This window comes from Hyla sarda, chromosome 3, assembly GCF_029499605.1.
Source record: "Hyla sarda isolate aHylSar1 chromosome 3, aHylSar1.hap1, whole genome shotgun sequence".
NCBI classification, from domain to species: domain Eukaryota; kingdom Metazoa; phylum Chordata; class Amphibia; order Anura; family Hylidae; genus Hyla; species Hyla sarda.
In genome coordinates, this window is record NC_079191.1 from 306,469,520 (window position 1) to 306,485,887 (window position 16,368).

The following is a 16,368-nucleotide window of genomic DNA, read 5'->3' on the forward strand; positions in this document are numbered from 1 at the left end:
CCAGACGTGGAGGACGAATAGGGCAATTCACCAAGAAATGTTCGGTACTAGCGCAGTACAGACATAGATTTTTATCCCTACGGCGAGACCTCTCTTCAATAGTCAGGCGAGACCGATCTACTTGCATAGGCTCCTCGGCGGGAGGCACAGGGGTAGATTGCAAGGGATACAGAGAGAGAGGTGCCCAGGGATTAAGGTCTTTTTCCTGGCGGAGTTCCTGGTGTCTTTCCGAAAAACGCATGTCAATGCGGGTGGCCAAATGGATAAGTTCATGCAGGTTGGCAGGAATCTCTCGTGCGGCCAGCACATCTTTGATGTTACTGGATAGGCCTTTTTTAAAGGTCGCGCAGAGAGCCTCGTTGTTCCAAGATAATTCGGAAGCGAGAGTACGAAATCGGATGGCGTACTCGCCTACTGAAGAATTACCCTGGACCAGGTTCAGCAGGGCAGTCTCGGCAGAAGAAGCTCGGGCTGGTTCCTCGAAGACACTGCGAACCTCAGAGAAGAAGGAGTGTACAGAGGCGGTGACAGGGTCATCGCAGTCCCAGAGCGGTGTGGCCCAAGACAAAGCCTTCCCAGACAGGAGACTGACCACGAAAGCCACCTTCGACCGTTCTGTAGGAAATTGGTCCGACAACATCTCCAAATGAAGGGAACATTGTGACAGAAAACCACGGCAGAGTCTAGAGTCCCCATCAAATTGGTCCGGCAGGGACAAGCGGAGGTTAGGAGCGGCCACTCGCTGCGGAGGAGGTGCAGGAGCTGTTGGAGGAGATGGTAGCTGCTGTTGCAGATGCTGTAGCTGCGACTGAAGTTGCTGTACCATGGTGGACACTTCCGACAGCTGGTGACTTAGATGGGCGATCTGTCGGGATTGCTGGGCGACCACCGTGGTGAGGTCAGAGACAACTGGCAGGGGAACCTCAGCGGGATCCATGGCCGGATCTACTGTCACGATTCGGCAGGCTGGAGGTGGATCCTCTGTGCCAGAGAGGGATTGGCGTGGACCGTGTCAGTGGACCGGTTCTAAGTTGCTACTGGTATTCACCAGAGCCCGCCGCAAAGCGGGATGGTCTTGCAGCGGCGGTAGCAACCAGGTCGTATCCACTGGCAACGGCTCAACCTCTCTGACTGCTGAGATAAGCGTGGTACAAGGGAGTAGACAAGAGCAAGGTCAGACGTAGCAGAAGGTCGGGACAGGCGGCAAGGTTCGTAGTCAATGGTGGAATAGCAGGAGGTCTGGAACACAGTATGGGTAACACAGTAAAGCTTTCTCAAGGCACAAGGCAACAAGATCCGGCAAGGGAGTGCAGGGGAAGTGAGGTATAAGTAGGGCAAGGAACAGGTGCAAGCTAATCAGGGTGATTGGGCCAGGCACCATCATTGGTGCACTGGCCCTTTAAATCTCAGAGCGCTGGCACGCGCGTGCCCTAGAGAGCGGAGCCGCGTGCGCCAGAGCATGACAGCCGGGGACCGGGACAGGTAAGTGACCTGGGATGCGATTCGCGGGCGGGCGCGTCCCGCTATGCGAATCGCATCCCCGCCGGCCATGTCAGTGCAGCGCTCCCGGTCAGCGGGTCTGACCGGGGCGCTGCAGGGAGAGAAACGCCGCAAGCGCTTCGGGGAGGAGCAGGGACCCGGAGCGCTCGGCGTAACAGTATTATTCCTGTACTGTGACATCACTGTGTGTATTATCTCTGTACTGTGACATCACTGTGTATTATACCTGCACTGTGACGTCACTGTGTATTATCCCTGTACTGTGACATCACTGTGTATTATCCCTGTACTGTGACATCACTGTGTATATTATCCCTGTACTGTGACATCACTGTGTATTATCCCTGTACTGTGACATCACTGTGTATTATGCCTGTACTGTGACATCACTGTGTATATTATCCCTGTACTGTGACATCACTGTATATATTATTCCTGTACTGTGACATCACTGTGTGTATTATCCCTGTACTGTGACATCACTGTGTATATTATCCCTGTACTGTGCCATCACTGTGTATAATCCCTGAACTGTGACGTCACTGTGTATTATCTCTGTACTGTGCCATCACTGTGTGTATTATCCATGTACTGTGACATCACTGTGTGTATTATCCCTGTACTGTGACATCACTGTGTATTATCCCTGTACTGTGACATCACTGTGTGTATTATCCCTGTACTGTGACATCACTGTGTATTATCTCTGTACTGTGCCATCACTCTGTGTATTATCCCTGTAATGTGACATCACTGTGTATTATCTCTGTACTGTGACATCACTGTGTATTGTCCCTGTACTGTGACATCACTGTGTGTATTATCCCTGTAATGTGACATCACTGTGTATTATCCCTGCACTGTGACATCACTCTGTATATTATCCCTGTACTGTGACATCACTCTGTATATTATCCCTGTACTGTGACATCACTGTATGTATTATCCCTGTACTGTGACATCACTGTGTATTATCCCTGTACTGTGACATCACTGTGTATTATCTCTGTACTGTGACATCAATGTGTATTATCCCTGTACTGTGACATCACTCTGTATATTTTCCCTGTACTGTGACATCGCTGTGTATTATTCCTGTACTGTTACATCACTGTGTATTATTTCTGTACTGTGACATCACTGTGTATTATTCCTGTACTGTGACATCACTGTGTGTATTATCTCTGTACTGTGGCATCACTGTGTATCATCTCTGTACTGTGGCATCACTGTGTATCATACCTGCACTGTGACGTCACTTTGTATTATCCCTGTACTGTGACGTCACTGTGTATATTATCCCTCCCTGTACTGTGACATCACTGTGTGTATTATCTCTGTACTGTGACATCACTGTGTATTATCCCTGTACTGTGACATCGCTGTGTGTATTATCTCTGTACTGTGAAATCACTGTGTATTATCCCTGTACTCTGACATCACTGTGTGTATTATCCCTGTACTGTGACGTCACTGTGTATATTATCCCTCCCTGTACTGTGACATCACTGTGTGTATTATCCCTGTACTGTGACATCACTGTGTATTATCCCTGTACTGTGACATCACTGTGTATTATCCCTGTACTGTGACATCACTGTGTATATTATCCCTGTACTGTGACATCACTGTGTATTATCCCTGTACTGTGACATCACTGTGTTTTATGCCTGTACTGTGACATCGATGTGTGTATTATCCCTGTACTGTGACATCACTGTGTATATTATCCCTGTACTGTGACATCACTGTGTGTATTATCCCTGTACTGTGACATCACTGTGTATATTATCCCTGTACTGTGACATCACTGTGTGTATTATCCCTGTACTGTGACATCACTGTGTATATTATCCCTGTACTGTGACATCACTGTGTGTATTATCCCTGTACTGTGACCTCACTGTGTGTATTATCCAGGTACTGAAACATCACTGTGTGTATTATCTCTGTACTATGACATCACTGTGTGTATTATCCCTGTACTGTGACATCACTGTGTATTATCCCTGTACTGTGACATAACTCTGTATATTATCCCTATACTGTGACATCACTGTGTATTATTCCTGTACTGTGACATCACTGTGTATTATTCCTGTACTGTGACATCACTGTGTATTATTCCTGTACTGTGACATCACAGTGTGTATTATCTCTGTACTTTCACATCACTGTGTATTATCCCTGTACTGTGACGTCACTGTGTATTATCCCTGTACTGTGACGTCATTGGGTATTATCCCTGTACTATGACATCACTGTGTATATTATCCCTCCCTGTACTGTGACATCACTGTGTGTATTATCTCTGCACTGTGACATCACTGTGTATTATCCCTGTACTGTGACATCACTGTGTGTATTATCTCTGTACTGTGACATCACTGTTTGTATTATCCTGTACTGTGACATCACTGTGTATATTATCCCTGTACTGTGACATCACTGTGTATATTATCCCTGTACTGTTACATCACTGTGTGTATTATCCCTGTACTGTGACATCACTGTGTGTATTATCCCTGTACTGTGACATCACTGTGTATATTATCTCTGAACTATAACATCACTGTGTGTCATCTCTATACTGCAACATCACTGTTGATACTTACACTGCACTGTGACATCACTGTATATATTAAGCCTGTATACCCTAATGTCACTGTACATATTTACCTTGCACTGCGAGTGACAATACAGGGTTAATATGCACAGTGACATCACAGTTCAGAGTTAATATAAACAGTAATGTCTCTGTACAGGGACAATAAACAGTTTTGCCACTACAGGGTTAATAAACGCAGTGTTGTCACAGTAGAGGGTAACTATACAGTGATGTCATTGTACCGGGAAAATATACACAGTGAAGTCAGCATTCAAGAATAATAAACTGTGATGTCACTACAGGGTTGTTATACACAGTGACATCAAATTACAGGATGAAGCACAGTGATGTCACAGTTTATTATGAAGCACAGTGATGTCACAGTTTATTATGAAGCACAGTGATGTCACAGTTTATTATGAAGCACAGTGATGTCACAGTTTATTATGAAGCACAGTGATGTCACAGTTTATTATGAAGCACAGTGATGTCACAGTTTATTATGAAGCACAGTGATGTCACAGTTTATTATGAAGCACAGTGATGTCACAATTTATTATGAAGCACAGTGATGTCACAGTTTATTATGAAGCACAGTGATATCACAGTTTATTATGAAGCACAGTGATGTCACAGTTTATTATGAAGCGCAGTGATATCACAGTTTATTATGAAGCACAGTGATGTCACAGTTTATTATGAAGCGCAGTGATGTCACAGTTTATTATGAAGCAGTGATGTCACAGTTTATTATGAAGCACGGTGATGTCACAGTTTATTATGAAGCACAGTGATGTCACTGTTTATTATGAAGCACAGTGATGTCACAGTTTATTATGAAGCACAGTGATGTCACAGTTTATTATGAAGCACAGTGATATCACAGTTTATTATGAAGCACAGTGATGTCACCGTTTATTATGAAGCACAGTGATGTCACAGTTTATTATGAAGTACAGTGATGTCACAGTTTATTATGAAGCACAGTGATGTCACAGTTTATTATGAAGCACAGTGATGTCAGTTTATTATGAAACAGTGATGTCACAGTTTATTATGAAGCACAGTGATGTCACAGTTTGTTATGAAACACAGTGATGTCACAGTTTATTATGAAGCACAGTGATGTCACAGTTTATTATGAAGCACAGTGATGTCACAGTTTATTATGAAGCACAGTGATGTCACAGTTTATTATGAAGCACAGTGATGTCACAGTTTATTATGAAGCACAGTGATGTCACAGTTTATTATGAAGCACAGTGATGTCACAGTTTATTATGAAACACAGTGATGTCACAGTTTATTATGAAGCACAGTGATGTCACAGAGACGACAGAATGTACAACTGTACGTATGATGAAGATGGCGGGATGCTATCGAAATGTCACACATACATGGGGGAATAAAACACTTTGTTTTTGCCCCTTATCTGGGAGTGCCGCTGGATCTTTAGTTTTGTAGATAGATAGATAGATGATATATAGATAGATAGATAGATAGATAGATAATAGATATGAGATAGATAGATAGATAGATAGATATGAGATAGATAGATCAGTGTATCCCAACCTGGAGGCCCCCTGGTTGGGAAACACTGCTCTATCTATCTATCAATCATCTATCTATCCATCTATCTCCTATCTATCTATCCATCTATATCATATCTATCTATCATCTATCTATCTATATCACTTCTATCATCTATCTATCATCTATTAATCTATCTTTCTATCTATCTCATATATATATCTATATATCATCTATCTATCTATCTATCTCTCATATCTATCTATCTCTCATCTATCTCTCATCTATCTGATAGATGGATAGATAGATAGATATGATATAGATAGATAGATATGAGATAGATAGATATGAGATAGATAGATAGGAAATAGATGGATAGATATGAGATAGATAGATAGATAGATAGATAGATAGGAGATAGATAGAAGATAGATGGATAGATAGATGGATAGATAGATAGATATGATATAGATAGATAGATATGATATAGATAGATAGATATGAGATAGATAGATATGAGATAGATAGATAGATATGAGATAGATAGATATGAGATAGATAGATAGATAGATAGATAGATAGGAGATAGATAGATAAATATAAAGATACATAAATAGATGGATAGATAGATAGATATGAGATAGATAGATATGAGAGATAGATAGATAGATAGATAGGAGATAGATGGATAGATAGATAAAAAAAAAAAAAAACTCCAGAAGAGCAGCACAACAAAATGAAGAAAACCAATGCAATGGTGCACGCTGGGTGTGGACCTTGGTGAGAGGTTCACTTGTACTAGAAAAAATCAAGAGACCAGCAGCACACAGAAAAATTAGTGCAAAAAAGGTGGAGATTTATTGCATTATCCCAGTGTACAAGCTCCTTGAGAACGGCAACGAGAGGTCGCTGAAACGTCGCTTCTTTTGTACACTGGGATAATGCAATAAATCTCCACCTTTTTTGCACTAATTTTTCTGTGTGCTGCTGGTCTCTTGATTTTTTTTTTTTGGATAGATAGATAGATAGATTATAGATAGATGATTGATATAGATCAGTGTTTCCCAACTAGGGGGGCCTCCAGCTGTTGCAAAACTACAACTCCCAGTATGCTCATAAAGCCAAAGGAATGTTGGGAGTTGTAGTTTTGCAACAGCTGGAGGCCCCCTGGTTGGGATACACTGATCTATCTATCTATATCATATAAATTTACCTATATCATATCCATCTATCTATATCATATCCATCTATCTCCTATCTATCTATATAATCTATCTATATAATCTATCTATCTGTCTATATCATATCTATCTATCATCTATCTATCTATATCATATCTATGTATCTATCATCTATCGATCTGTCTATCATCTATCTATCCATCTATTTATGTATCTTTCTATATATCATCTCTCTATCTATATATCATCTATTTATCTATCTTTCTATCTATCTCATATCTATATATATATATATTTATGTATCTATCTATATATCATCTATTTACCTATCTATCTCTCAAATCTATCTATCTATCTATCTATCTCTCATCTATCTGAGTTAGATAGATAGATATGAGATAGATAGATATGAGATAGATTGATAGATAGATATGAGATAGATATGAGATAGATATGAGATAGATAGATATGAGATAGATAGATAGATATGAGATAGATAGATAGATAGAGAGATAGATATGAGATAGATAGATAGAGAGATAGAGAGATAGATATGAGATAGATATGAGATAGATATGAGATAGATAGATAGATAGATATGAGATAGACATGAGGATAGATAGATAGATATGAGAAAGATAGATAGATAGATGCATAAATAGATGAATATAGATAGAAGGATGGATGGATAGATAGATAGATAGATAGATGCATAAATATATGGATATAGATAGATGGATGGATGGATAGATAGATGCATAAATAGATGGATATAGATAGATGGATGGATGGATAGATATGAGATAGATAGATATGATATAGATAGATAGACAGGAGATAGATATATAATAGATTGATAGATAGATAGATAGATAGATAGATAGATAGATCAGTGTTTCCCAATCTGGGGGGATCCAGCTGTTGCAAAACTACAACTCCCAGTATGCTCATAAAGCCAAAGGAATGTTGGGAGTTGTAGTTTTGCAACAGCTGGAGGCCCCCTGGTTGGGATACACTGATCTATCTATCTATATCATATCCATTTACCTATATCATATCCATCTATCTATATCATATCCATCTATCTCCTATCTATCTATATAATCTATCTATATAATCTATCTATCTGTCTATATCATATCTATCTATCATCTATTTATCTATATCATATCTATGTATCTATCATCTATCTATCGATCTGTCTATCATCTATCTATCCATCTATTTATGTATCTTTCTATATATCATCTCTCTATCTATATATCATCTATTTATCTATCTTTCTATCTATCTCATATCTATCTATATATATATATATATATTTATGTATCTATCTATATATCATCTATTTACCTATCTATCTCTCAAATCTATCTATCTATCTATCTCTCATCTATCTGAGTTAGATAGATAGATATGAGATAGATAGATATGAGATAGATATGAGATAGATAGATATGAGATAGATAGATAGATAAATATGAGATAGATAGATAGATATGAGATAGATAGATAGATAAATAGATATGAGATAGATATGAGATAGATAGATAGATATGAGAAAGATAGATAGATAGATGCATAAATAGATGGATATAGATAGATGGATGGATAGATATGAGATAGATAGATAGATAGATAGATAGATATGAGATAGATAGATATGAGATAGATAGATAGATAGATATGAGATAGATAGATAGATATGAGATAGATAGATAGATAGAGAGATAGATAGATATGAGATAGATAGATAGAGAGATAGATATGAGATAGATATGAGATAGATATGAGATAGATAGATAGATATGAGATAGACATGAGGATAGATAGATAGATAGATATGAGAAAGATAGATAGATGCATAAATAGATGGATATAGATAGAAGGATGGATGGATAGATAGATAGATAGATAGATAGATGCATAAATATATGGATATAGATAGATGGATGGATGGATAGATAGATGCATAAATAGATGGATATAGATAGATGGATGGATGGATAGATATGAGATAGATAGATATGATATAGATAGATAGATAGATAGATAGATAGGAGATAGATATATAATAGATTGATAGATAGATAGATAGATAGATAGATAGATAGATAGGAGATTGATAGATAGATAGATAGATAGATAGATAGATAGATCAGTGTTCCCCAACCTGGGGGGATCCAGCTGTTGCAAAACTACAACTCCCAGTATGCTCATAAAGCCAAAGCAATGCTGGGAGTTGTAGTTTTGCAACAGCTGGAGGCCCCCTGGTTGGGAAACACTGAACAACCTCCCACTGTCTCCCGAACTACAACTTTCCCCCTCTCCCCCAAGCAAGTTACTTACTTTAAAAGGGCAGCATCAGCAGTGGGCACTGGGCAGGTAAGTCTTCCATACTGGTGGTGTCCGGGCCTGTATACACACAGCAAGCCTGCTCCACAAGGTCCAGCAGCAGCATACAGGGGAGTGAGAGAGGGGGAGGAGCTTCCTGTCTGCTCTTCCCAGTCTGCATAGCGCGGCCCCTGCGTGGTGACAGGGCTGCAGGCTGAAGATTTATTAAATAAAAGGATGGCGGAGTAGATGGCTCCGGGGGGCGGGGGGTGCAGCGGGGGCTCGGGCCCCTTACTGGTGGCCATGAGAGCTGCTAGTGACCTACTGCTGCTAGGGGGGACATAAGGGGGGGCAATCATGATGTAGGGCTGTCCGTGGCCCCCCTAACCCCCCCCCCCCCCAAGGGGCGGACACAGACAACAGAGGGCCCCTGTGCAAAGAATATGCCTGCCCCCCCCCCCCCCCACCCAGGTAATATGGTTGCTAGGTAAGCAGGTAGTACGTTTGCAAGTAATAAATTAGGTAAGTAGAACATTCTCTAAGTAGGTAGGCAAGTAGTAAGTTTGCAAGTTATTTAGGCAGGTAGTAAGTTCAGTTGGTAGGAAGGCAAGTAAAAGGTTTGCCGCTAGGTAGGTAGGTTACCTATACGTTTGTTAGGTAGGCAGGAAAAGCATTTGCTAGGTAGGTAATATGTTTGGTTGGTAGGTGGGTGGCCACGTTACATTTGGTAGGTAGGCCCTTAGTCCAGTGTTTTCCAAACAGGCTTTGGCTGTTTGGGCATGCTGGGAGTTGTAGTTTTGCAACAGCTGGAGGCACTCAGGTTGGGAAACACTGGACTAAGGGCCAGACTACCCACCAAAATGCCACCTTCTGCTGCAAAACTCTAACTTCCAGCTTAAGACTGTCTGAGCATGCTGGGAGTTGTAGTTTTGCAACACATGGAGAGACAATGTTTCGAAAACACTGCCGTAGTTAGTGTTTCCCAACCTGGGGGCCTCCAGCTGTTGCAAAACTACAACTCCCAGCGTGCCCGGACCGTCTTAAGCTGGGAGTTAGAGTTTTTCAACAGCTGGAGGCACCCAGGTTGGAAAACAATGGACTAAGGACCTACCAACCAAACCTGAGTGTCTCCAGCTGTTGCAGAACTATAACTCCCAGCATGCCTGGACAGCTAAAGACTGTCAGGGTAATGCTGGGAGTTGTAGTTTTGCAACAGCTGGAAGTCCCCAGGTTGGAAAATACTGACTAAGGCAGTGTTTTCAAAACAGTGTCTCTCCAGGTGGTCCAAAACTACAACTCCCAGCATTCCCGGACAGTCTCTAGCTGTCAAGGCATGCTGGAAGTTATAGTTTTGCAACAGCTGGAGGCACACTTATTTGTAAACACTGGAGTAACACTGGAGGCACACTGATTTGTAAAACTGGTGCTGAAACAATGATGACACTGAGCGCACGGTGATTCACTGACCTGCAGGAAAAGCAGAAGGCGGCGAACAGAGAACGGGACACCAATATTGGAGCAACGAGGGAGCATAGACAGTTGAGTTAGTTTCTTTTGGAATAATTTTCATCCCTGGCACAGTGGATAAAACTAAAATAAAATACTAAAAAAGCCAGCAAGTAGAAGTAAAACGTCCGTCTTTATTCAGGGTCCTTCCTTAAAAGCCTTCACGGTGGCAGACAAACCGTGAACATATCATAAATATGAAATATTGCACAAACAGAGGGGGGTCCCAAGCATGGCTGACGTGTTTCTGATCTATCGATCCTTATTCATAGCCTGTAGATCCTCAAATGAGGCACCCTTATATACTCCAGAGCATTTTCCCCATTCCCACAGGAAGGGGAGGGACAGGTCCCCATCACATGTGCACCTGATTAAAACAAAAACATGGGACCAAACACAGATAAATTATTCGGAGACATATCAGTAATGTAATATTAAGGGTGCATTCACACCACGTTTTTGCAGTCCAGTTCCCGTGTGCGGTTTGAGCATCAAAACCGTATAGAACCGTATGGCAAACCGTACTCATTGACTTTGTATTGCAAACCGTATGTTAACCGTATGATGCGGTTGCATACGTTTTGTATCTGTTACGGTTAAAAGCGTTTATTTCCCGTTCTTCAAACCGTAGTCTACTACGGTTTGAAGTGCGTTTAAACCGTATCCCTTTTTTATATAATGGTGGTCTATGAGAACCGTATCCAACCGTATACACCTACGGTTACATCCGGTTTTCAAAATACAGTTTACGAATCTGCACATGCGCAGTTGGCTCCAAAAGTTCCACCAGCTTCTAGAATCTTCTATCTGGGAGTGTCTGGAGAACTTCACCCACTTCTTTCTCAAGCAAGACCTCATTCTCTTCAGACTGTTGAACAGGAGACATCTTTGTGCACCCAGCTGTGGCTAGTGCAGCCATATTGGCACACCAGGTTAGTAAATCCTCCTCCATCATGTTAATTATGTATGCATGATTAATTCGATGACTGAAGTTAGTATTTTATTTTTTTAATTTTTTTTTTAAATTACTATGCTTTGCCATATTTTGCTTGTATTCATGCTATAAAGTCTTGTATTCACTTGTAGTGCACCTTTTTTATTATTTAGATTTTTTTTATATAGAATCTACTTTTTTCATAATATCTCCATTGAGCAAATAATCCAATATGTTCAACAGATTCACTGTTCGTGCTGTGAAGTATTATTGTTTTATTTATTGCTAAATTTTTAATCTGCATGCTGTAATAACTATAGAACCGTACAGCCAGCATGTTTCCCACATGTGAAAAATCCATATAGGGCATGCTTGCACTTGTAGTTTTAAACTTATAATTTTATAAAAAAAATAGCCTTTTATACATTTTTAATCACTCAGATATACATTTATTAAAAATATTTCTTCTCCAAGGCATGCTTTCACTTGTAGTGCCCCCTCATTTGATTTCATTTTTTACTTTTATGTTTAACAATTTTGTTTTGATATTTCGAATAATGTCCAAATATATTAATTTTCTTTGCATTATATGAAATGATCCTGCTATTATTTGTCTTTTTTTTTTTATTCCCTGAGGCTTTAATCAGGAATATTTTTTAATTTTTTGGCCCACTTCATGTATACAAATCTGGACATATGTGCATATGACTGTGTATGTATATATATATATATATATATATATATATATATATATATATATACACATATATATATATATATATGACCATGCCCACTTCATGTATACAAATGTGGACATATGTGCATATGTCTGTGTATGTATGTATATATATATATATATATATATATATATATGACCATGTGTATATAGATACACAATTAATGATGTTTATAATTTGAATTATATTTTAAATTGTATATATATATATATATATATATATATATATATAAACTAAAATGTATGTGTATTTTTTAAAATATTTATAGATATATATATATATATATATATATGTATGTATCTTAACAGATTGTAGAATGCATTCTCCAACATTTTCTAATGCCTCTGAGGACGAAATTTCTGGGGTAGGTTTTGCCTTATTTTTTATTGTTGATGAAATTCTAAATATATATTAATTATTAATCATTCAAATTTATCTACATTTTTATTTTTAGATACATTTAGATATATTTCTAGATTTATATAAATATATATATTTATGTATATATATCTATATAGATATATTAACTGTCACGATTCGGCTAGCTGATAGTGGATCCTCTGTGTCAGCGAGGGATTGGCGTGGACCGTGCCGGTGGACCGGTTCTAAGAAGCTACTGGTATTCACCAGTGCCCGCCGCAAAGCGGGATGGTCTTGCTGCGGCGGTAGCAACCAGGTCGTATCCACTGGCAACGGCTCAACCTCGCTGACTGCTGAGAAGGCGTGGGACAGAAGGACTAGACAGAGGCAAGGTCAGATGAAGCAGAAGGTCGGGGCAGGCGGCAAGGTTCGTAGACAATATGGAAATAGCAGGAGGTCAGGAACACAGTATGGGTAACACAGTAATAGCTTTCACAAGGCACTAAGGCAACAAGATCCGGCAAGGAAGTGCAGAGGAAGTGAGGTTATATGAGCATGGAACAGGTGCAAGCTAATCAGGATGATTGGGCCAGGCACCATCATTGGTGCACTGGCCCTTTAAATGTCAGAGAGCTGGCGCGCGCACGCCCTAGAGAGCGGAGCCGCGCGCGCCAGAGCATGACAGCCGGGGACCGGGACAGGTAAGTGACCTGGGATGCGATTCGCGGGTGGGCGCGTCCCGCTATGCAAATCGCATCCCCGCCGGCCATGTCAGTGCAGCGCTCCCGGTCAGCGGGTCTGACCGGGGCGCTGCAGGGAGAGAAACACTGCGAGCGCTTCGGGGAGGAGCAGGGACCCGGAGCGCTCGGCGTAACATTAACAAATGAAATATATATATATATATTTATATATATCTCAATATATTGCAATATATCTATATCAATATATCTATCTAAATATATATATATTTGAAAAAATGTATATATATATATATATATATATATATATCTATTCTATATCATTTTTTTTGTGAGAGAGAGAGCTAGAAAAACAAAGATAGTAGGGCAAGATTTGTTTATATCAATTATTATTATTTTTTAACTCCTTAAGGACGCAGGGTTTTTCCGTTTTTGCATTTTCATTTTTTCCTCATCACCTTCTAAAAATCATAAAGCTTTCAATTTTGCACATAAAATAGAGAGAGTTCTGAAAACATAAAAAAATATTATTTTTTTACGACAGACTCCAAGTCCCGAAATTGTGCAGCACAGTCCTCCAATTTCGGTAATACATTTTTTTAGTAATAATTTTTGTGAAGCTAATATTATCTTATGAGTGCTAATTGATATTTCTTCTTTATCTAGCCTACCATGAGTGCTCATTCAGGTGAAGACCAGGACACCCAGATAGATTTCACACAGGTAAATTTTCAACCATATTCACTATTGTAAACATTCTTTATTGGATTAATGCCAAATTAAAGTAAAGTTTTGAATAAATTCCTAAGAACTTTTTAGATGTTTAATTTTTCGGAGTGGTTAAAAAATTTAACAAAACAGTGCAAAGTGTTTTTAAATTTTTTTTTTAATTTAAAAATTAGACTCAGAGTGAAAGTCAGAGTCAGAATACATCAGGGAAAAAAAGGAAAGCTACCTCAAAGAAAGCTGATAAAAAAGTGAGTGCAGGTGTATCGTAGATAAAATTTTGAAATTTGTATTTTTTGTAATTTTTCTCTCAATTTTTAACATTTTCTTTTTAAGTCGAAAAGCAAAACCAAAAATCTAGAATATGCGGTGGATCCTACTGATTTTCAGAGCGAGGAAGTAATAGATCTGGTTCAAGAGAGACCCTCACTCTGGGATCGTACACATCCTAAACATTCGGACAACAACTACAATCGGAGAAGATGGCATGAGATCTTCGTGGCAATTTTCCCTGACTTCGAATCTTATGGAACTACACTGAGAAATGTGATAAGTAAGTTTATATTTTTTCACTTATTATTGTGATAAATTGTATTTAGAATTTAAATAATTTTCATTTTACATTTATCTCCCCACAGAGGACAATATAGCGAAAAGATGGCGATCAGTTAGAGACAGCTATTTCAAATATTTACGGGATTGCCAGTTACCAAGTGGCTCCAGTGCTAAGAAGAGCCAGTACAAGCATGCAACAAGATTGTCTTTCTTGGACAGAGTACAGGAAATGAGAGGGTAAGTATACTAAATTTTAATTTTAAAAATGTGAAAGGAGTATTGGGCTATGTAATTAAAGAATCCAGGGAAACTAAATTTATATCTATTAACAGCCTCCAGAAAGTTTTACAGATTTTTAAATTACTTCAATTAAAAACTCAGAATCCTTCAAATATATTTTCGTTTCTGAGGTTGGGTAGTTTTTTTCGGGCTAACTACTCTATGTTGATGTCACATCCTGTGAACAGTGCATGATGGGAGAAAATCAACATTGGAACTGCATGATCTTCTTTCCCATCATGCATAGCTCCCCAGATGTGACATTATCATAGAGCAGTTAGACAGAAAACAACAACTCAACTTCAGAAGCTAATAACTATTGGAAGAATTTATATATTTTTTAAAAGAAGTAATTTAACAATCTCGGAAGTTTCAGTAATCACTTCATAGAAAATCGATCAAAAGCAGGACTTATAATTTAAATTTTATTAAAACCTGATTATTGTTCCCTTTTTTTCCAGAACTACATCTAATACTGCTCCTCAGATTCAAGAGCAACCAAAAGAAATTCAAGAAGCGGGAACAGACGTTGATATCGAAAGACATCATTCATCAACTGTAGAAAATCTAAGGCGACATATATCTGAAAGACATTCAACTCGAAGAAGCCACAGTTCCAATTGGCAGGAGGCTTTTCTTGAAGCTATAGAGAAGCTGGAAAACAGCTTTACTAATAAACTCCTCCAATTGGATCTGCGGCTTCTCCGAGTTGAAGGTTTAGTGTCAGGGCCAACTCCAAGTCCAAATAGAGACTTCGCATTGGGTTTGGTGTCAGAAATGGAAAAAATGTCCGAAGAACAATTAAACAATTTCAAATCTAGAGTGTTAAGAATCTCTTACGAATGCCTTCATCCCCAGCCCAAACCAATCTACCCTCCCCCTTCACCATCAGTCCATCAATCCCGCAAAAAATCATACTCTTCCTCATATCCATACCAGCAGCCTCAGGAAACATTTGAGGAAGAAGGTCAAATATATCGTAGAATTTAACTTTGTTGACTATTAGTTTTGTTTTTCCAGTTTTATATATTTATGTTAAAGGACAGCTGTAGTGTGCTTTTTTAATATATCCCTGTGCCGGCGCTGTAAAAATAAACTTTGACTTTTACCTTCCTACGTCGATGCGATCCTCTTCATGCTTCCTTGGGACGTGTACGCCACACTTCCCTCAGCTTAGCACCGCCCACAGCGATGTTCTGTCAAGAGCTCCTTACATGACAGTGTATTCTGCCAATAACCGGCGGGGATGGAACATCGCTGCTGCAAGTGATAAGATGACGGCAGTGTGATGTTCCCTTCCTCAGGAAGCATGAAGAGGATTGCAGCGACGGAATGTGAGGCACATAATGGAGACGTGGAAATGTAGGAAGGTAAAGTTAAAGTTTTTTTTGTTTTTTTTTAAACAGCCCGGGCACAGGGC

The 16,368-nt window shown here is 39.3% G+C and overlaps 1 protein-coding gene across 2 annotated transcripts; it reads left to right on the top strand.

Moving 5' to 3' along the window:
• Nucleotides 1-10,868: 10,868 nt before the first annotated feature.
• Nucleotides 10,869-16,272, top strand: LOC130360772 (uncharacterized). Of its 2 annotated transcripts, XM_056563341.1 has the most exons (8): nucleotides 10,869-11,591; nucleotides 12,639-12,694; nucleotides 13,933-13,974; nucleotides 14,055-14,111; nucleotides 14,291-14,365; nucleotides 14,451-14,667; nucleotides 14,753-14,906; nucleotides 15,410-16,272. In XM_056563341.1, exons 2-8 carry the CDS (start codon nucleotides 12,647-12,649, stop codon nucleotides 15,936-15,938), a joined length of 1,122 nt encoding a protein of 373 aa, XP_056419316.1. In that variant the 5' UTR covers nucleotides 10,869-11,591; nucleotides 12,639-12,646; the 3' UTR covers nucleotides 15,939-16,272. The 2 variants fall into 2 exon arrangements, with proteins under 2 accessions (XP_056419316.1, XP_056419317.1); XM_056563342.1 differs by lacking the exon at nucleotides 13,933-13,974.
• Nucleotides 16,273-16,368: the final 96 nt, after the last annotated feature.